The sequence below is a fragment of the Apodemus sylvaticus genome, chromosome 3, assembly GCF_947179515.1.
Source record: "Apodemus sylvaticus chromosome 3, mApoSyl1.1, whole genome shotgun sequence".
NCBI lineage: Eukaryota > Metazoa > Chordata > Mammalia > Rodentia > Muridae > Apodemus > Apodemus sylvaticus.
The window spans coordinates 55,648,673-55,670,749 of record NC_067474.1 but is presented as its reverse complement, the minus strand read 5'-3'; the positions used below and the strand labels follow the sequence as shown (position 1 = coordinate 55,670,749).

Genomic DNA, 22,077 nt, shown 5'->3' with positions numbered 1-22,077 from the left:
CTCATGTTCAAGGAGAATGTGCCTTTTCCTCTTATTCTCTGCCAAAATAAGAACTCATATTCCTTAACATTCTTCTCCTTGTTTGTTCTTTAATTCTTTGGAAGCTGTAGGAAAGGAGTCACAGACACAGACGACTATATAGTTAACATTAAATGGTCGTTTACAGGGTGAAGGAACTAAAGAAAGGCGTTAAGTGCTGTGCTTCAGCTGCCAGTCGGAATCAGACATCTGCAAACTCCTCTCCAAAACGAATCCAGAGCTCCCCTGTCACCCTGCCCGGGGACAAGTGCTCCCCCAAAAAAGTGAAGCTGGGACTTCAGCAGTCACTTACTGTGGCCCCAGGCCCCACAAAAGTTAAAGCCTACCCTTTGGCCAGCCACACTCCCAACATCCCCTTTGTCTCTGGACCTAAGACCCCTGGTAAAAAGAGTAGTTCCCGGGGGAGTCCTACTCCAGAGTGGGACATGAAGGCTACCCCTTGCAGAGGAACCATGAGATCTAGCCATTTGATCAAAAAGGGAGCAGAGTCGGCACCAGTGTGCTCTGAGAAAAGTCAAATTGGCAGCAAGACTGCTGTTGGGTGGGAGGGCAGGACCTCAGGCCCAAGAGAAGGTCTGCTGCGTGTCAGGCTGCCCACAAGAGGGAAGAAGGTGCAGCCAGTGCAGCCAGTACAGAAGCAGCTACTGTCCCGGGCTCTGCTCCTTGGTAACAGCCACCACTCAGAAGCCACTCAGGGCAGCAAGGTGGTTACACCTGCCAGGCTTGCTCCGGAAGCTTGGACAAACCCCATTCTGCAGCAGAAGGAAAGGGAGGAACACTTGCGATTTTACCACCAGCAGTTCCAGCAGCCACCGCTCCTCAAGCAGAAGCTAAAATACCAACCACTGCAGAGGCTTTTATGCCAGCACAAGCCCTCAGAAGGTCGGCTCCAGAATGAGACAGTCTTTCCCCTCCATTCTAATCCTGAGAACCCCGATGGAGCCCAGGCTGAGGACCTTGATGACAGTGATTTCAGCGAGGATTCTTTCTCACATGTCTCCAGTCAGCCGACCACAAAACCAAGGAACACCTTGGAAAGGAGTGAAAGCTCCTTCTTCCTTCATCAGGACAGGGAACACAGCCCCGAGGAGCAGGCAGCAGAGAGGCAACAGTGTTTGCTTTTCAGCTCTGAGACGGAGGGTAGTAGGAAGGGGCCAGCTGACAGCTGGGTGTGTTCCAGAGACCCCGTCATCAGCCACAGGAAAGGAGCACTCAGTCAAGGCCACGGCCCAAGTATGGTGTGCCCAGACTGGAGCAAGGAGGAAGACTCTGGGTCCTCAGGACCTTCTCCTAAGGACAGCCAAACCCAGAAACCTTCACAGGTAGATTTTATGCATCACCAAAAAATGGGAGAAGCTCTAGCCTTTGATATCCGACTGGAGGCCTTTGGAAACGAAGTCCCTGAGCAAGCTGGGGGCAACTTGTCACCCCCATCCCCGGGAAATGGGCTGTCTTTCCCACTCTCTCACGTGGCTGTGTCTGGATCCCCAGACCAAAGAGACAGAGTCTCCACACCATTAAGAGAAGTCAGTGAAAACAGAGTGACTCAGACTCGTGGAACAGTGGACAGCGGTATTCCTTTCCAAGAAGACTCTGGAGAGCAGATACATGTGTGTTCTGCAAATGCTTCTGGACTCATGGCACCCCTCACTATGTCCCTCCTGGAGACCCCCAATCACGAGGACCTTTCTTCCTTGGAGCAAACTGGCCCAGATGGAGCTGGTTACGGTTTCATGGCTGAGATTATAGGAGGGCCAGCAGCGGGACACACAGTATCATCTTATGATCAAGAGGCTGCCTTGCCAGTGGCTTCAGCAACTGAGTGCCTTTGGCTATCTTCATCTCCCCCTGACAATCGGCCCAGTGGTGATCTTCCAATTCTGTCCCCATCACCCATCCATCAGCATTCACCTGACAGACTGCCCAACAGGGAGCCCTGCCAGAACAGAAGGCCAACACTCTTGCCCCAGAATCATGTGGGTGGCGAGACATATGGTGACAATGCTGAAGAGACTGAACTGGGGGGTTCCTTGACATTCCCAAGGAAGCCCTCCTCCAACATACATGCTGGTGTACCCTATTCTACACCTTTCCTCACCTCATGTACAGGAAGTAGTGACAGAGCAGGCTGTCCCTTGACCCAGGAGAGAAAATATCCTACAGGGGTTAGCTGGCAGGAGCTTGTTTCCTCCACAGAGTCCAGCAAGCCTCATTACAACGAGGACATCCCATGGCTCAGGCGCAGGCCAATCTCAAGGTGTTTAGACTCAGACTCTCCTGTGGTCCCCAGCTGTTCTCCAAAGGCCTTGGGGACACACTGTCCACCTACACCGGAGCAGGCACAGTAAGTTGGACTTTGTTCTTAAGACGAGCCCCTTCAATACCCCATGCCCTTTCCTATTTAAGGTAATAACAGAGGGCCTTGCATAGAACGGAGCTTGCCTCCCACTGGGCAAACTTACTGTTATATGTAGTGGTCTCTACTAGTCACTAGAGCTTGACCTGCTTTGGTCCTGGGCCCTCCACAAGCAAAAGTAAGAGCAGACTTTGTACCAGACACACCTTGTCACTGTTTTATATCATTTCTGAAGGAAGCCGTGGGAAACAGGCAACCCTTGGGAAGCAGCTGGGAAGGCAGAGACCAACTTGAGAAGTGTCTCCCTCTTCCTGTCACTTGTGGGTACTCCCTAAGCCCTTGACTAGTTCTAAACAGATCAGAGAGAGCAAGAAGTGGCCAGCTGGTCTTACCACACTGGGAAGAGGCTGCAAGCTCCTAGCATGGAAATGAGACTCGATGTCCAAAGGCTGCCCCTGAGTATGAGAAACCAGAAGCATTCCTTTCTTCAACATGTTCCCAGGCAGGTGATCATCCGTGCACACCAACAACAGCTGGATAAGATGGCTGAGCTGGACTTCAAGGAGGAAACCTTAATGAGCCAGATGGATTCTAATGTAAGTAGGACCTGACAGATATGTGGGCTACTGACAACTAATGTGGTTTGTTTGGTGGCCATCTGTTTGTCATGGTGTAGATACCATAACAAAGTTCTGCTGTTGTGCACTAAGTGTTGAGGCCTTGTGGCCCTCAGAGGGGCTGGGTGGGGCTGGGAGATGGTACTACGCTGCTCACTCCTGAGCTAAATGGTCTCTAGCCTCTGTCCATAGCTGTCTGTCTTCCTAAAGGTTTGTTAGGGTCCCTCCCTACGACTACTATAGCAGTGACCATCTTGCTTCTCACAACCTGCACACCCAAAGCACTGTAAGCACCCTTTGCCAGAAAACCGTCTCCACTTATAAAGTGTCTCAGATGCAGAAAAGGGGGCTCCCACCCAAAGCATAGAAACTTCTAAGGTTTTTCCCCGGGGTGGAGGGACTTGGATTTTGAAATGTTCCTTCAAGATGGACTAGGGAACGCTTTGTTAAGAGCACTTGTTACTCTTGTGGAGGACCCAGGCTTGGTTCCTAACAACCACGTGGTGACTCAACCATTTAGAACTCCAATCCCAGGAAATGTGCTGTCCTTTTATAAACTTCGTGGGTAGCCCCAGGCACACAAGTGGTGTGTAGACAAGTGTTTTGTCTAAAGCATTTACACAGTAAGAAAAGAAAATCACGAAAAACAGAAAGATTAGAAAAGATCTGGCAGAGAGCCATCAAGTGAAAAGACTCACTCCAGTTGTGTTGTTTCTTCTCAGGATTTTGAAGATTTTGTGACCCGTCTGGATGAAATCATGGCTTTGAAGTCCAAGTGCATCCAGAGTCTGAGGAGCCAGCTACAGCTCTTCCTCACCAGCCGCAGCCACAGGCCAGCCGCAGCCCCCTAGAGAACTGTGCTGTCTTAGAGGAAGTCTCACCCTGGGGTAGGAAGAGGCTCTGCCAGGGCCGTCCTGCAAACAGCCACTCCCTGTCCTGCCATAGGGCCAACTACAGGGCCACCTGGCTGAAAAACTTCATGTCCCCTTTTATTTGGGGCTCAGAGTAGTCACTTTGGCAACCTGTATCTGTAGGAACATTCAGTCTAATAACTTTGTAGATGTTCCTAAGTTTGAGGATGAGACCAGCGTGTTTAATGTTAACTTGGACAACGGAGGTCAGAGGTTAGGGCGCACCAGCTGAGCCGACAGCCTTATTGCTAACAGTACCTTTCTGTCGTCAGAGGTTACAGCACCAATACCAGCCAGACAGGCAGGGAACCCCTTCCTAGCAGAGAGTGGAGATTTAGTTTTGGAAATTATAAAATGAACAACTCTTGGTATCTTCCTTGAGGCCTGCGGTACGCTCTGTTTACAGTCCCTTTCCTGCAGTCCAGCTCTGACAGTGCCAACAGCAGCACGCTGTTCTCATTAATTTTTTTTGCTAAAACAGCAGGCCCATGGACAGCAGCTACCAGCCCTCACAGTTCTTGTGGCAGATCGTAGCTCCTGTCTATGACTCCTCAATCCCAATGCCTCGGAATGATTAGACAGGCTGGAGAATCTCAGGCAAGTCCGTTTCTAGGCTTGAATCTTCCAGGGCACCCAGGCCAGCAACACTCAAGGGCCTTCTGACACAGCAACAAACACACAACTCTTCAAATGAGTTCTTGTATTACTGTGTGTGCAGGTCAGATGCTATCAGGTGTTCTCAATCACTCTCTACTTTATTTTTGAAACATGTGTCTCACTGTTGACCTACCCAGACTGATTAACAAGCCCCAAGGGTCCTTCTTGTCTCTCCCTTCCCCACTCACAGACCACTGCTCCAGGTTTTGCGACAGGATCTCTCTATGCAGTCCTGGAGTTCTCTATGTACATTAACTCACAGAAATCCTCCTGCCTCCCAAGTGCTAGGATTAAAGATTTAGTGTACAGTATTACAACCAGCAACTCCAGGCTTTCTACACAGTTGAGATCTAACCTCAGTCCTTATGATTGTACCACAAGCATGTTACTGACAGAACCATCTTCCCATCTCCCGTATGGCCTTTTTAACAGAACCTCAAGGGAAACAAAGAGCCTCCAAGAGTCCGTTAGTTTCATAAGTCTCCCGAACTAATCTGAGATTCATGTGTCACAGCCCTGAAGCCATTACCACATAAATTTAAGAACGCTATGGTTTTAGGATGCTATATCTAAAAAGCCAACATAAGCCAGGTGTGACGTTGTTCATGTGTAAACCCAGCATCTGGGATGCTGAGGCAGAATGAGGACTCTAAAGTCAAAGACATCCTAGATAATGAGATCTGGCCCTCATTTAAAGGGCCAAAGGCTAACTCAAAAGAGCTGAAAGGGCTGGGCAGTGGCATACACCTTTAATCCCAGCACTTGGGAGGCAGAGGCAGGCGGATTTCTGAGTTTGAGGCCAGTCTGGTCTACAGAGTGAGTTCCAGGACAGCCAGGGCTACACAGAGAAACCCTGCTTCAAAACAAACAAACAAACAAACAACAATAAAAGAGCTGAAAGGGTCAACAGTTTGCCAGCCACTGGCAGTGCTTGAACTGACCACCAGATGGCAGCCTGGTCCTAGCTTAAGGCTGTATAGCCTCTCACATCAGAGACCATTCCCAACCAAAAACACCAAAGGGACTAGAAACTAGGGATGGACTGTCACCACAGGAGCCCCACTGCAAGCAAGGGAGCACTTTAATTTGCCTGTGTGGCTGGTAGTATTCACAAGCAAAGGGACTTGTCATCTTTTAAAGGACACCTGGAAACCTGTATGTCCCTTCTCCACTTTGGCAAGAAAGCATATACCGTTGTTCCACAGACTACACCAGGTTTAAAGGGATCTTTGGGTCTGTATTTGTAAACCAAAAAACCAGATGAGACAGGATGGCCAGCTTCTGGGTCCCATAGGTGGGAAAAGGATACTGGAATGAAAGGGAAAACTGGGCTCTGTTCCAGGCCAGAAATGACTGTGCAACCTGTCTACCCACTGTCCTGAGTCAAACTATTCATTTCTCAAAATAAAGAGGTTAAGGCAGCATGATGTGTACCTTTTAGATTTTTATTAGTAGTTCTCTGAAGAATCAAAATAGTTAGCAAATTACTTTAGATTCAAGACTGTATTATATCTTTTGTATTTAGATCTTTAATGTTGTAGAACATAATACAAACAAACCAAAGAGACTGGTTCCTATGCCTAGGTGTTACTCATTGTGTCATCCTAAAGCAGGGCTGGAGGAGGCTGTGTGAGAACTGGGGGGTTAGTGCTGCGTGACAAGCCGTGGCCTGTTTTCTCACCCATGTGCTCAGAAGGGGCCAATGATGACTCAAACTGACAGCTTCCTAGCACAGGGGCTCCAATGCCCTGGGCAGCAGAGGATTATGGTCTAAGCCAAAAGAAACAGTCTGAACAGGGGCACATGGGAACTGCCTGGCAGAAGAGGCAGACTTTGCCCCATGAGGAAAAGTGCATCTTTGTACCGCAGAGACATTCCAGAACCAGTGTTAACACTAAGGGTTGTGGGGGAGGGCGGGCCCCGGAAGAACCTCTCAGTTGCATTCCACCTGGGTCAGAGCCCGGCGCCAGTGGTGCAGCAGAGAGGAAAGCATCTAGCCCCAGAGCAGCAGCTGTCTGCCCTTCTTGTCTTCCCACTCTTCTTGGTAGCCAGGCCAGGTGTTGGCTGAGAACATAAGAGAGCCCAGAAAGAACCAAGTATTCTTTCTGAAAGGCCAAAGTGGGAAGGACACTTCTCAAAATACAGAATGTTTAATATGGAAGGAACCAGGAGAGGGCATAAGTACGCCCAAATCTTCCTACTTTCCCCGGCTCAGGCCTGGGCTCACAGAGACTAATAAGTGTTGCCTCCACATCTGACCTCCTAACCCCCAAAGGAAATCTGGAGCATGTCCCATCTTCCCACAAGGGAGCTGTGCAGGGCGTCCTTGGGGAATGGTGGTGCTGTGGCAGGGCCGTGGCAGGGCCTGGTCAGCTGGCTCCAGCCCGGGCCATGAGGTCTTCCAGAGCATTGTCCTGGTCATTGTTGTGTAATAGCAAAACTTCCTTAATGTCTTTCAGTTCAAAGCCCATTTCCTTGAATTTGCTCATTAACTGAAGAAACTCCATCATCTATGGGATAAAGGAGAACAAATTTTTTTCAGAAAGGGTTCAGTCACAGAGCAGCTAAATGTAGCTGTAGACTGTGGGTGAAGGGTCTCCTAAGGGTCCCTAGCTGGCCTGCGAAAGAGTTCCTGCCACATGAATATTCCCCCCAAGACAGTGTCTAACCCCTAAAGGATGCTTTCTAGATAGACGGGAAGGCAAAAAGAGTAGCGGTGGCCACAGCCTTCCAAAAGCCTGGCTTCAAGCGCAGCCCAACTTTCCCTCCACGCTTCCCCTACACTAAACGCAGGACTCCTCTTGTCTGGACACTGGAAATTCCGTCGCTGACTCTCTGCCTGCAGTGACTGGTAAGAGAAGGCAGTGCAGGGGCCCCGGAGTACACCGCAACAGTCAACACTGTCCTCATGAAGATTCTTACCTTCTCTTCTGAACACTGGTGCATTTCCAGAGCCTCTTCCACTAAAAGAGGGTCAAAACCCTTCTCACAAAGCTGTCCATGTGCAAAGAGATAGTCGAGAATCTAAGGAAAGAAACAAGGCTTGAGCTCCACTGTCACTCCTGTGTGTTGAGAGTTTTATTCCATCTCTGTGAAGCTGGCTCCCAGTCCCTCCCCAGTTATCAGAACCAGACTATGCCTTGAATGTATCTAGCACAGCGTAACCTCAATAATTACTTGCTAAACAAACAACACACCCTTCTACAAATGAGCAGCCACTTCCAAAGGAGGTACTGTCACAGCTGACTCAAGCCCCAGAATATTAACTCAGCCAGGGGAGGATAATAGTCTTCTAAAAAAAATACAGTGCGTGTCAGAAAATGCCCCCAAGGCAGAAGGCTAATTCAGAACTTCCTGCTCAGCCAAAAGTTCCTGGAGGTAAGCCAAGAGTAGTAGACTACACCTGTAATGCTAGCATTCAGGACCACAAGTCCAGTGCCAGCCTCAGCTACCTCAGGTCTGAGCAGCCTGGGCTACACAAGACCCTATCTCCTAAAAAGAAGTATAGATTAAGACATCTAACCATATGCTCAGTTTTGTCCTCTCTGGAGGTACAAAGGGGTGGATAATGACAACAGCCTGCCCCCAGGCTCTCCCAGGCTCTCCAAGCAGTCCTCAGTAAGGACTACTGCTCAACTTCTGGTCCCTGATGATGCCCCCAAGTCTCCACATACCCACAGGGGAGGAGGCTGCAATTGCAGGCACTCGAGGACCTCATGATCACAACCCTGCAGTTGTGATCCACCCACCATGCTCCTCCACCCACACCCTGCAGACCAGCCCCTCACCTGCTCAATATTCTCTCCTTTCTTCTTCATGGCTCTCAGGACACAGTCGTATGAGTAGCCCATGCTGACTACTGTCTCTACACACTGCCGCTCACTCGGGGACAGTGCCTGCAATTCCAGATGGGCCTGGGGACAGCAGGACATGTTGGGCACTTGTGACACTGAGAAATTTAGAGGGGTTACCTGACAATAAAAAACAAAATCAAAGTAAGATGAGTTGAAGGCCAGGTTGCTGTCCAGGCATTGTGGGGAGGAAAGAAGAGAGGTACCAGAGTACCAGCCAAGGAGAAGAGCCTGGGAGCCCTCACTCGCATGCAGACCCTGCGTGTTCAGACACCACATGCTGTTCCATGCCCTGATCCCTGTAACTTAAAAATCAGTTCTGAGTTTGAACTTACCTACAGAATTAACGTTAGAAGGCTGTGCAGATTTCTGTCATTTCATTAAGAACTCTATCTCGGTTCTTAAGATTCATTCACTGCAGACTTTGCCACTCAGTAATTGATTATCCTAGTCTCACTCCTGCCTCTCACTGGTCTGGACGCCCCGTGCATGGCCAGCTCAGGGCCTCAGGATTTTGAGGACACTTACCTTTGCCCCACACATCACATAACTGCTTTGGTCCCTGCTAAAGCTGTTGTCTCTGTAGCGAAGATGGAAAGACTAGCCACAGGAGCTGGACTCCCGGGCAGTGTGCTGCGTGGCTACAGCAGCTTGCTCCCCGCCACGACCTCCCTAGTGTCCCCTGGCCTACAATGAAGCCTAAGGCACAAAGGCAGCTCAGCTCACTCCCGGGACACCAACACCAGCTTTCATTGTCTCCGCTTCTGAGAACCAAAGAAAACATTTTATCATTTTCCTTGTTTCCTTTTTCTACTGGGTAAAGCAAGGCAGTAAGTAGTCAGTCCTCAGTCCTAAAGCAAGTTCTGCTATAATCACATGTTCTCAAACTGAAGAAAGCCGGGGGTTGGGGAGGGGCGGTGTCACAGGCATGTAGGCTAACAGCTTCCACTGAACTGTGTCACCTGTAGCATACTCCATTCCCAGGGGCTTTAGCAGGCTACAGCAGCTTGGAAAGGCAGAAACTAAAGCAATCTAGACACTCCGATTAGACTCAAGATTATACGGCCCTTCTCGGGAGCAGACTCTGCATGGACTCAAGACACCAGCTTCCTAAAAAAGGAAAGGCAGCTCTCACATGAGCCCAGCCAAAAAGCCAGAACTATTCTTCCACCGTGTGTACTTTCCCCCTTTAAAAAGCCCCATGAACACCTGCTAGAATGTGGGCATATGTTTCTAATTACACACTTTTAGAAAGTGTGTTTGGAAAGTGCAGTCCTAACAGCTGTGATTTGGGAATACTATTTGTGCCCTTCAGGTAAGTGTGGCTGTGAGAGGCAGGCCTGATAAAATTTTTGCTCTAGTCGTGTACTTCTAGGGACCTATAGAATGCAAACCTTTAGGCTAGAGAGATAACTCAGCGGTTAGGAGGGTTAGGAGATTTATTTGCTGCAGAGAAGACCTGGGTTTGGTTCTCAGCATTTAAACATGATAGTTTAAAACTATCCATAACTCCAGATCCAGAGAATCCGGCAACTGCTGAACTCCCTAGGTACTAGGCGTACATGTGATAGATAGATATATATATAAAGTATGTATGTAGGAAAAACATTCATACGCATAAATCTATAAAAAAATTAAGCTCATCTCTCTATATATAGTCATTTTATCATTTGTATTAATATTAGAGATAATGTAATAGCCAATAGGTATTATAATAAAGTCATATGACAATTACATAGTTTTTGTTTTAAAGACAGGGTCTCTCTATGTAGGCCTAGAACTCTCTAGGTAGACGAATCTGGCTTCAAAACGCAGAGATCTGCCTCCCTTTGCTTCCAGTGTGCTCATACCCAAAAGATTTTTACAGTTTTTTTAATGTATGTGTTAGCCTGCATCTATATATGTGTATATACCATGTGCATGCCTGATAACTGTAGAGCCCAGAAGAGGTCATGAGATTGGAACTGGAATTACCTATGGTTATTAGCCATAAGATAGGTGCTGGCAGGCCGAGCATGGTGGCGCACGCCTGTAATCCCAGCACTTGGGAGGCAGAGGCAGGCGGATTTTCTCAGTTCGAGGCCAGCCTGGTCTACAGAGTGAGTTCCAGGACAGCCAAGACTACACAGAGAAACCCTGTCTCAGGGAAAAAAAAATAAAAAATAAAAGATAAAAAGATAGGTGCTGGCAGCCAAACCTGGGTCTTTGTACGTTCTAACTACTGAGCCATCTCTCCAGCTCGATGCATAGGATTTTTTTTTAAAGATTTATTTATTATTATATGTAAGTACACTGTACTGTCTTCAGATACCCCAGGAGAAGGCATCAGATTCCATTATGGATGGTTGTGAGCCACCATGTGGCTGGGATTTGAACTCAGGACCTTTGGAAGAGCAGTCAGTGCTCTTAACCAGTGAACCATCTCTCCAGCCCAATGCATAGGATTTTAAATACTAGGTAATTACAACTGAAAATACTTTGCTTAATAGAGACAAATGAATGGCTCTTCCATATTATACTTTATTAATCAAACAGATACCACGCTAATTAAGGAGATCCCAAATGGACAATGTTTAAAAGGATCCCTTTATTACTGGGGCTTAAGAAGGAGGAAGGCCAGGCTAGAGAGATGGATCAGCAGTTAAGAGCACTCACTGACTGTTCTTCCAGAGGTCCTGAGTTCAATCCCCAGCAGCCACATGGTGGCTCACAACCATCTGTAATGGGATCTGAGCCCTCTTCTGGTGTGTCTGAAGACAGCAACAATGTATCACATACATAAAAGAAATACATTAAAAAAAAAAAAAAACACAGCCTGGGTTAGGGTATATAGCAAAACTAACTTCAAAAAGTTAAAAAGGATCCCTTGTCAAAATTACTAATACTAGGGTGTTTCAAGTCATTCAAGGTTATAACCCATGATCTATACTCCATCATGTGTGTGTGTATGGGGGGGGGTGCTACACCCCCAGACCCAGATACAATACCATTACTGCATTCTGTCAGTCCTACCATTAGGAATTTCTTCAATAAAAAGATAAACTATAGTTATTGGCAAACATAAAATGGGTATCAGGTTAAGTCTCAGTTTGTAAAGACCCAGGGGCTCTACACAATACATTTCAAACTTTCCAGAGACTGAGGGTGGAGAACTCAAAAGGTAGAAGTGGAGGAGAACAAAACCAGCCTCAGAATACCTCTGCAAGGCGCAATGGGGGGCGGGGGGGGGGGGGCCTCAAAGACACTGGAGACAGCACAGAAGTTAGTCCCTGTGCTCTTGCAGAGGAGTCACCACATGGCAGCTCCCGACTGTAACTCTAGTTCCTGGGGAGCCAACACTCTTGCTGTCCTATACATTGCAGGCATATACATGGTGCACATGCAGGCAAACACTCATAAAAATAAAGCAATCTTTGAAAAGAAGAAGGGCCCAGCAAAGTACTTAATGTGCAGAGAACCCTGGGCTGGACCCCCAGCAGATCTGTAATCCCAGCACTCAGGAGGCAGAAGCACAGGATCAGGCTCAAGGCCAACCTGGGTCATATAAGACTTTGCCAAAACAAAGGCAAAAAACTACAGAAATTTCAGCAACTGTTTAAAAGAAACAAGGACACAAAATTAGGAAAGGAACAAGCTCATCTGCAACCCCAGCATTCAGGAGGCTGAGGCACATCAAGGCTAGGGCTGGCGACATGGCTCAGTTGGTAAAGGCTTTCTACATGAATGAGGAGCTGAGCTAAAGCCGTAGCATACACGGTGCATGGCTGTAGACCCAGTGCCGAGCCTCACCAGCAACCTGCAGGTAATGCACAATGTAACTAAAGATACTTCTGTCCTCCATGTGAGCACATGCACACACACAAACATCAGGATAGCCTTGGCCACACAGTGAATAGACCAAGCTACACAATGAAACCCTGCCTCACACACACACACACACACACACACACACACACCTCTCTACGGGATGACAGGGATAAATCCCAGCGGGAGATTAACGAAGCACCAGACACAATGGTGTGGATACCTACAGTCCAGCAACTGGGGAAATGAAGGCACGGAGAGCACCAAAATCCAAGGGGAACCTAGGCAGCAAAGTAAAACCAACTCCCTCCATTTCCTGAGAGGAACAAATGAGAGTTTAATGACATCAAAATACCTGACTGCAGAGCTGGAGAAAAGGAAAATGTAACATAAACCTTTGGTTAGTGAGTTGGTTTTAATTCCTTGACATTTTGCCCAAGTTGATCTCAAACTCATGGTCTCACCAGATTGGTAATACACACCTTTAATTCCAGGAGGCAGAGACAACCAGATCTGGAAGACCTAGGCCAGTATGGTCTACACTGTGAGGGAATTTTTTTTTTTTTTTGGATTTGATTTTTTTCAAGACAAGGGTTTCTCCGTGTAGCCCTGGCTGTCCTGGAACTCACTCTGTAGACCAGGCTGGCCTCGAACTCAGACATCCACCTGCCTGCCTCTGCCTCTGCCTCCCAGAGTGCTGGAATTACAGGTGTGCGCCACCATCGCCCGGCTTTACACTGTGAGTTTTAAGCTAGCCACATAAATCCTCGTCTTTAAAAAACAAAAGGAATAAAAACAACAAAGGGAACGGAGAAGATGGCAAAAGCTCACGGGCTCAACAATGTCTTGCCTCTGCCTCTCTGCAGAGGGACCACGCACACTCCACCATTCCTGGCAAAGCGGCTCACCAGGTTAAACACACTTCTCATCCAAGCCTGGCAACCTAAGCCAGAGCGGCAGAAGACAAGTAAAAGCGGCAGGACAGACCAGGCTCCAGAAGTGTTCTCACATTTGCACTTAAAAAGTAATGGCAATATATAAAATACTAAACACATTACAAGGCTTAAAAACCAAAGAATTCGAAATGCTGGAAATTTCAAAAATTCGAAAAAGAGAAATTTCTGTAACTCTAGCCATAAGATAAGTCAGTTCTGCTGACGATCCCATCTGGGGTGCACCACTCTGGCACCATGATCATGGAGGAGTGCGCTTGTCTCACTGAGGGCTCCCAGACCTCACACTATGAAGGCCTAGATGGGAACCAGGCTTTGTTCCCGAGGGAGATAGATAATCAAGGCTCCCTTGAAGGCAGCCGGGCGGTATTCTATTAAACAAACTATAGCACCTATTGGTATTTACATTACGTCACACTGCTGTTCATCACCAAAAGAAGTCAGGACAGGAACTCACACAGGAGTCCTGGCTTACAGCCGGGCTGTAATCCCAGCACTCTGAGTTCAAGGCCAGCCTGGTCTACAGAGTGAGTTCCAGGACAGCCAGGGCTACACAGAGAAACCCTGTCTCAAAAAAGTCAAATCAAAAACAAACAAAAAAAAGGGCCTCCCTTAAAGGAACACCAGACCTCCAGCTGTTCATACCTACAAATTGAAAGCAAGTTCACCAAGACACAGACCTCTTTTGACTAGCCACACAATGGCTAATGGTCAGTGTTCTGGCTGAGAAAGAGCTCCACTGTCAGCGCTCTGGTTTTGTTCTCTAAGGGTTCATCTAAATGAGGCTGGGTACTGGCTGAGCAACCCTCATCTTCCCAGGGTGCTTTTCATTTACCTGAAGCATCATTTACCTAAACATGTCAAGAAGAGGAATACAGTGCTGACCAGAGCCCAGCAACTGGCCAGGAGGAATCAGAACCCAGCCCACTCTAAGGAGAAGACAACACTTAGCAGTCCGTCACAGTGACCTGGGCCAGGGCCTGGCCCATTTACAAGCCAAGAGCTCTCCCACAGTGGAGCCATTCGCCAGAGTGCTGCTGTCAGGGTGGTGTCATTGTCCCCTGGCTAACAGTGCCTGTTGTAGTCTGCACCATTACACCTGGGCATTTATAACATCTGAGCTAGTGTGGCCTCTGGGTCTGCTAGGATTTCTGGCTCGGGACACAGAAACATGTTCTGAGGCTGCAACACCAACCACATCAGGAACTAAGTTTATACTATGTGACAAAGTAGGGCCCTGTTTTGCCCCTATTTTGTGTAGTAAAATAGATTTTCTATGGGGTGAGGAAAATTGTAATCTTTTTATTAATCCATCCTAATAGATTAAAAGTGTGAGTACAAGCCGGGCGTGGTGGCGCACGCCTGTAATCCCAGCACTTGGGAGGCAGAGGCAGGCGGATTTCTGAGTTCGAGGCCAGCCTGGTCTATAGAGTGAGTTCCAGGACAGCCAGGGCTACACAGAGAAACCCTGTCTCAAAAAACCAAAAAAAGGGAAAAAAAAAAAAAAGAAAAGAAAAAGTGTGAGTACAGGTTTCCCTCAGCCCTCTCTTTTAAGACTGCCCAGTACATACTGTTGACAGGAGAGAAAGAATCACACAACTACAATCTATAGACTTTAATAACAGATCTCTAACAGTTACTAGGAACCATGTGGTCTCAAGAAATTTAATTCCAAAGAGCCACATTATGATTTCAAAAAAGGGGTGAGGGATGGGGAAGCTAGGAGAGGAAAGGGTGTAACGGGAGCATCCGCAGCCTGGAAAGAGACTGGAGAAGAGAGACACTACATAGCCCGGCGAGGGGACACACGCCTGGAATCCCAGCACTCAACAGGCAGGGGCAGAAGACCTGGGCCATACAGTAAGACCTTGTCTCAACTAAAACCACCAGACAAAACAAAACCTATTAAGACCTAAGTCTACTGCCACATGGGATCACTGACGACAACTTTGGAACATAAGTTAGGACTGAAAACTTACTGTGGGACATGTATTTGGAGGTGACGACTCTTCTGGACACACAGACAAGATAGACAGGGAAGGCATCTGGGAGGATGTCAGTGTTGGCATCTCTGTGCCACTGTTCAAGTTCAAAGCTGAAAGCCCAAGAGTGTGGTCCCCATTGGGCTCCCTGGCACTGCTTTGGGTGGAAGGCTTTAGGAGGTTTCGGGAGGCGCCACTTCGGAGGCAGGATGTGCTATGGAAAGTGCTCGCAAGGTTGACTGTCTTCTGATTGCTGTCATCAGAGTCAAGTTTGGGGAAGGACAGAGATTTGATATTGCTTACTGTAGGAATAGGGGGGAGGGACACTTTGGAAGACAGCGACATCTTTTCACAGTTGCCCAACTGTGGTAAGGTTATAAAGCCATTGGGTTTGTGAAGAGGCTTGAAGTCTAAAGCTGCCTGTTCCAAGGACGCCAAGACCTCCTCGTCCTGTAGCACAGAGCCCGGGCTGCCCCTGGGCGGGTTACTGTCCAGTAACTGAGCCATTATGGGTCCAGTGGTTCCTACCAGAATGTTTCTCAGCTCTTCCTTCTCATCAATGGTTTTTAACTCCAGATTATCAAATGGGTCCTCTTCACACTCGAAGTCAGCAGGATTGAAATCTGCCTTTGTGTGGGGTGGGCTGAGAACTTTCTGCTTTGTGGCACTACTGCTGACCCGAGTTGGAGTGAGGATGCTGTTGTGCTGTAAGCTGGCAAGGATGGGGTTAATAGGAGGCGGCATGGTGGCTGCACTGTGAGTCTTGGAGAAGTTCACTTTGCTGTCACCCTCCGGACCACTCTTAGAATTCACTCTGGCTTCTGCTTCCTCAGCCTTCCGCTCTGCTTCCCGTTGAGCTTCTTGGATTAGTTTAATATCTTCAGCCCACTCAATGGTTTTCTTTTCCAAGGAGAAGTCATACTGCAGGGATACAGCAGAGAGGAGATGTGAGCCCAGGGCTGCTCTCCCTTACCCACCTCAGCACACAGCTGAGCCTCGCTGAGGAATACTGAGATTTCCAATGTCCAAATCATGCTCCCAGGTTAGTGTATAAACTAACTCTATACACCAGAGCAAAGGGAATTTGCCACATCTTTTGCTTCTCTTCAGCCTGTCCCCTCCCTAATTCTACATGACCAGGGGAAAGGGAAGCCACACATCAGCTCTCCTGATGACCCGTCTGTTATAAAATGTATGGTACTCACCTCTAACAGTCATCTCGGGTGCATGCATGCAAGTGCATGCACTCAATGTGTAAACTCTTAACATGTCCTCCTATTGGCAGCAACCCACAGACCATCTCTGGGTCTCTATTATGTAGCACAACATCCTTCAGAGGTCCTATCTCATAGCGACAGCACCTAACCCTAAAGCACAGTTCAGGGGCACCATGAAAGAACTTGCTGTTTTGCTTTGCTTGCTTGAGACCCAAACCCAGGGCCTTACATGGGAAGTGCTCTACCATAAGCCCATGGGCACCTTTCAGATTACCTAAAAGCCCTTAGTAATTATCATTATCCCCAGCACCAGGCTAGCCTCGAACTAAGAGATCTGCCTGCTCCTGCCTCCTGAGTGCTTGGATTAAAGCCAAGGCAGCCACCACTACCCAGAAAATATCCTTAACTCCACTTCAAAGAGAGATAACACTCTCTTCTGACCTCTGTAGATAACAAGCAGATATGTGGTACACATGCATGCAGGCTAATCACTCATATTATACAATACAAACTAGCACTTGGGAGGCAGAGGCAGGCGGATGTCTGAGTTCGAGGCCAGCCTGGTCTACAGAGTGAGTTCCAGGACAGCCAGGGCTACACAGAGAAACCCTGTCTCAAAAAAACCAAAAAAAAAAAAAAAAAAAAAAAAAAAAAACAAAACAAAACAAAACAAAAAACAAAAAAGCAAAGCAAAACAATACAAACTAAATCTAAATGAAAAAAACCAATCTTTAAGATTATATGACATTGTGAATAGTCTGATGATTATAAGCTTAACGATCCATGCTGATGGACTCCTGTCTGTCTCTGTAGTCCTCCTGGCTGTCCTGGAACTCAACTCTGTAGACAGACTAGTTTGAACTCATAGTGACATCTGCTTCTCCCTGGGATGGGTTAGTTTTTATAATCTGAAAGCAAAACATTTAAAGCAGGACATAGCGCTCACTGCTGTAATCTCAGTTGTTGGTGAACAGTGGCAGGAAGATCTCCTGATTTCCTCAGCTACAGAGCTGGGTTTGAGAACAGGATGAGATGTATGAGACATGGTCTCAAAAAATCTAAAGCAGCAGTCAAAGGCAGAGACAGGGATAGGAAGATCTCTTTAGGTTCCAGGCCAGCCTCTTCTACAAAATGAATTCCAGGCCAACCAAGGTTACATAGTGGAAATTTAAAAACAACAATGGGGGAGGAAGAGGGACAAAAACTCCTGTAAGTGGTTTCCACAGACGTATTTGAGCCCCTCACTCCTCTGTGTGGTTAGTGAATACTCTTAGTTCCCAGCACTTGGGAGGCAAAGGCAGGCGGATTTCTGAGTTCGAGGCCAGCCTGGTCTACAGAGTGATTTCCAGGACAGCCAGGGTTACACAGAGGAACCCTGTCTCAACCCCCCCCCCCAAAAAAAGTGGCAAAAATGTGACACTCAGAACAAGGTTCCTGGCTATATCAGTGAGGGCCCCGAAGAGTGAGAACAAGGTGTAGGCAGGTGCTTCAGTCTTCAGTCCTTCGAGGCTACAATTCGTGTGTAAATCACACCTGGTCCGCAGTAGGCAGGCGGCTTGAAGAAGCTCTAGAACCTTTAGTTGGTGGTCTGGTTGGAGGAAGGAGGTCACTGGGGTAGACTTTGAGGGAGAGAGCCCAGCCCAGATTCCAGGCCATAAGCCTCTGGCCCCAGGAGTAGAAAACGAAAGTCTGAATGTGAAGTGAATGTGACTGAACAATTAGTCCCCAGCTAACATCCCTGATTTGGGAGGTTGTGAAACTTTAGGAGGTGGTGCTTGACTCAAAGAATGGGGCCAGGGTGCTGGGGGGCTAAGGTGTCTCGTTGGGGCACTGTCCCCTATCTGACATCTCAGTGTGACTAGGTACCTCACACTCGTGTTGCAGCAGACAGAAGCCAGTCCCCTCACCATGCCTTCATGCCATGACGGATTCTCTTCTCCAGTCATCACCCAAATAAATTTCCTCCCTTAAGTTGTCTCTATCAGGAATTCTTCCAGCAATTGAGAGGTCAATGATACCAAGGTTTCTCTGTGTTGCTAGGGTAGCCTCAAACTACTACATGAACATGATCCTCCTGCCTCAGCTTCCCAAGCCTATGGAACCACAGCATGTATGTCTGCTCCTAGCAAAATCCACACTTCTTGGTGTTATTTTTCAGAGTGGGGGAGGAAGGGGGCGGGGCTCCTGCACACACACCTGCTCAGGAGTAGAGATGAATTCAGGGCCTCATGCATGCAAAGTATACATGCTAGCCCTGAGCTGCATTTCCAACTCTAGATGTTTTAAAAATCATATTATTACCAGAACTGAATACACAGAAAGACATCTAATGACCTATTCATTATTCATTATCACCTATAAAAAATTATCAGGAAGAAGCAAGGAAAGTAAAATGTACCATCTGTCCCAGAGAACTCTCCACTGAAAAGAGCACCAATCCAGTATTCAAAACTACTTAAGAAGCTTAACATCATTAGGAAAATGCAAATCAAAGCCACAGATACAACTTCTCACCCACAAAGAAATACACAGTGAAAAGGACGATTAATATCACAGGTTGATAAGACGTACAGAAACTGGGATACACCTGCAGTGCTAGTAGAAACCCCAATGACAGAGTGAGCCACTCTGGAATATTGTCTGATGGTTCCTCTAAACGCAGTTATGGTGCACTCAGCAATTCTACCTTTGTTCATATACCTGGAAGAATGAAAACCATGGGGAAAGCCTGCATATAAATCTTCATAGCAATACTGGTCAAAACAGTCAAAAGTAAAAACTACCAAAATATCAATCATTTGATCAATATACAAAATGTGGGAAATACTACTTGGCCCACTAGTCTAACAAAAACAAAACAGGGACTTAGAGGCCGGTTTTATTAAAAGTACTGACTCTTTGGGTCAGTCAGTGTATAACAAAAAGCAAGGTAGATGTGAACTGTCCTTCTCCAAAGCACACTCTCTCTTGTACTCACTTGGGTCCAGGAACACGAAATCTAATAACAAACATCTTGTTCTAAAGGCTGAAAATGCCATGCGAGGTAGCAGCAGTTTTTTTTTTCCTTCCTTCCTTCCTCCCTCCTTCCCTTCCTTTCCTCCCTCCCTCTCTTCCTTTCCTCCCTCCCTCCCTCTCTTCCTTTCCTCCCTCCCTCCCTCTCTTCCTTTCCTCCCTCCCTCTCTTCCTTTCCTCCCTCCCTCCCTTCCTTTCCTTCCTCCCTCCCTCCCTCCCTTTCCTTCCCCCCTCCCTCCCTCCCTTTCCTCCCTCCCTCCCTTCCTTCCTCCCAGCAGAGCTGAATGCTCTTGAGTTAGGAGGGAGAGGCACTTAGAAGATAGCCATGCCTTGTATATAGCAGCAGCTTTCTTATCAACAGGGCCTAACTCTGAACTAATGCTCCAGCCTGCACAGCCTACACTAGAGCAGGAGGCTGTAGGCCTCTTGGGATGACAGACCTTGGTGAGAAACCAGCCTGCTGTCCTTCCCCAAGTGCCTTCCCCACCATTCACCTCTTCAACTGGCTGCCTGGGATGTATGGACAGAGCTGCTTCACTGGGAGCCTCTGGCCCAGGATTCCAATTACAAACACTTAAATTAACTGCAACTGTCACAAAGGCCACAGCATGTTTCTTTTCAGAACTAGAGAAATAAAATGTTCTAGAATTACCTAGCATGAAGTTACAAAATATGAATATATTTAAAACTCAGGATGTGCAGTGGTGGCCACATCTTCAATCCCAGGACTCAGGGAGCAGAGGCAGGCAGCTCTTTGTGAATTTGAGGCCAGCCTGGTCTACACAGCTCCAGGACAGCCAGGGCTACATAAAGAAACCCTGTCCCAAAAAAACAACCAAATAGGCTGGAGAGATGGCTCAGGTTAACAGCACTAACTACCCTTCCAGCAGAGGTCCTGAGTTCAATTCCCAGCAACAACATGGTGTCTCACAATCATCTGTAATGAGACCTGATGCCCTCTTCTGGGTGTGTGTGAAGACAGCTACAGTGAACTCACATAAATAAATAGCCAAACAAATAAAATCCACTAAAGTGTATAGTTTAAAAAGGTGAATTAAGCTACTAAAACAAAACATCTAAAGATCAGAACACAGACTATAGAAGAAGAAATACGTCCAAAGCGACATACTGCTGCCTGCCTGCCTTCCCTAGCACGTCCCTGGAGACAAAGCTCTCTTCCCATGGTGGTCTGACATCTCTGACATCAGGAGGCAGGGTGAGCTCACTCTGCTCTTCTGCTTTTCTATCACCTTAAGATGTAATCACCTTGAAGACACTGAGGAGGTCACTCTCCTCAGTCCTCAGAAGAACACCTCCCAAAAGCAGGCAGTTGGTTATAAATAAATAAATAAGCAAGCAAGCACTGAAGGAGCTAGCATTCAGCTTTTTTGCTCCTTAAAGGCTTAATTTTGTTTATTTATCTCTAACTGCTCTCTACAGAGGAGAGGGTTGAGAAAGGCACTCTGGAAAGCATTTAGGACAGTCCTAAGAGACTGACAGCTTTCTGTACAGTCAGAAACTGTTCCTTGTGGAGATAACTCACGAGGAAAGTGAAGTGTAGACAGTGATACGAACGCTATTCAACAAACTCCTGATGACCTGAAACGTGGGCTAATGTGCTCTGCTAACACCTGATGTAGTCTATGCTTGATTTAATAATAGTTATTGAATTATAAACTTTTGGAATAATTTTAAAACCTTAAAGTCATTATTCTAGAAATGATGTGGAAAACAGGCAAGCAAAGCCAACTAGAGAGGCTGCTATGATAGCCTGGTGAGGCCAAGGTAGGCTGGAGTGAGGGTGAGGCCGAGCTAAAGACAAACCCTGTCTACCACTGCTGACTGAGAAGACAATGAGGACATCCACAAAGCGAAGAGGTGAGTGAGCACATGGACACTTGGTATTGTTTAGTACCAGGCACGGAAACCCAGAAAATCATAATTAAGCATGTCGCATGTGTGCAACATAAATGGAACTCTGGGTACCATGGTAAAGCAACATTAACAGAACAACAAGATAAACTCAGGACATGTAGCAGGAGCTTTATCAAGTCTGTAATGCACTGAATTAGTAACTGAAATGCACCACTTACCTGCATCTCTCTGACAACCTGTAAGCAGTCAGGCAAGGAGAAGCCAATAGGCAGACCCACTTTCGCTGGTGTTCTGAATTTGTCGCCTATCTTAAATGGGACATCATCAAGGTAACTGAAAGTCCCTATAATAAAAAATAAATAAATAAAATAAAGCAGAAAACTTCAGCAAATAATACAGATTTTGCTATAGTCTTAGGCTGAGCTGATACACACTCAAAGCACCCTAAGACTTGCGGCCCTCCCCAACAGCTTACCCACTTCTGACCTGAAACCATTAAAGAAGAATCCTACTCAGTCTACTTCATATTAGGGTTTGTTTTCAATTATACTCAATACAAAATACAAAGTACTCACCAGGCAGTAGTGGTACATGCCTTTAATCCCAGCATTCAGGAGGCAGAGGCAGGTGGGTCTCTAAATTCCAGGTCAGCCTGGTCTACAGAGTGAGTTCCAGGGCTATAGAGAGAAACCCTATCTCAAAAAAAGGGAAGAAGAAGGGCTGGAGAGATGGCTTAGCGGTTAAAAGCACTGACTGCTCTTCCAAAGGTCCTGAGTTCAAATCCCAGCAACCACATGGTGGCT

The 22,077-nt window shown here is 47.2% G+C and overlaps 2 protein-coding genes across 4 annotated transcripts in view; one reads left to right on the top strand and one right to left on the bottom strand.

Annotated features, from left to right (window-relative positions):
• Positions 1-6,007, top strand: part of Kif24 (kinesin family member 24) — a 70,512-nt gene extending 64,505 nt beyond the window's left edge. For both annotated transcript variants that reach the window (XM_052176269.1, XM_052176268.1), the window contains 3 exons: positions 167-2,383; positions 2,898-2,991; positions 3,735-6,007. In XM_052176269.1, coding sequence (XP_052032229.1) covers positions 167-2,383; positions 2,898-2,991; positions 3,735-3,863 — 2,440 coding nt within the window. In that variant the 3' untranslated portion in view covers positions 3,864-6,007. The remainder of the gene's footprint in view (positions 1-166; positions 2,384-2,897; positions 2,992-3,734) is intronic.
• Positions 6,008-6,011: 4 nt separating this feature from the next.
• Ubap1 (ubiquitin associated protein 1) overlaps positions 6,012-22,077 on the bottom strand; it is a 33,932-nt gene continuing 17,866 nt past the window's right edge. The window contains exons 3-7 of one of the 2 annotated variants that reach the window (XM_052176270.1): positions 21,493-21,617; positions 15,168-16,091; positions 8,369-8,551; positions 7,503-7,604; positions 6,012-7,090 (exon numbers count right to left, since the gene is read on the bottom strand). In XM_052176270.1, coding sequence (XP_052032230.1) covers positions 6,950-7,090; positions 7,503-7,604; positions 8,369-8,551; positions 15,168-16,091; positions 21,493-21,617 — 1,475 coding nt within the window. In that variant the 3' untranslated portion in view covers positions 6,012-6,949. The remainder of the gene's footprint in view (positions 7,091-7,502; positions 7,605-8,368; positions 8,552-15,167; positions 16,092-21,492; positions 21,618-22,077) is intronic. The other variant, XM_052176272.1, reaches the window with a different exon arrangement.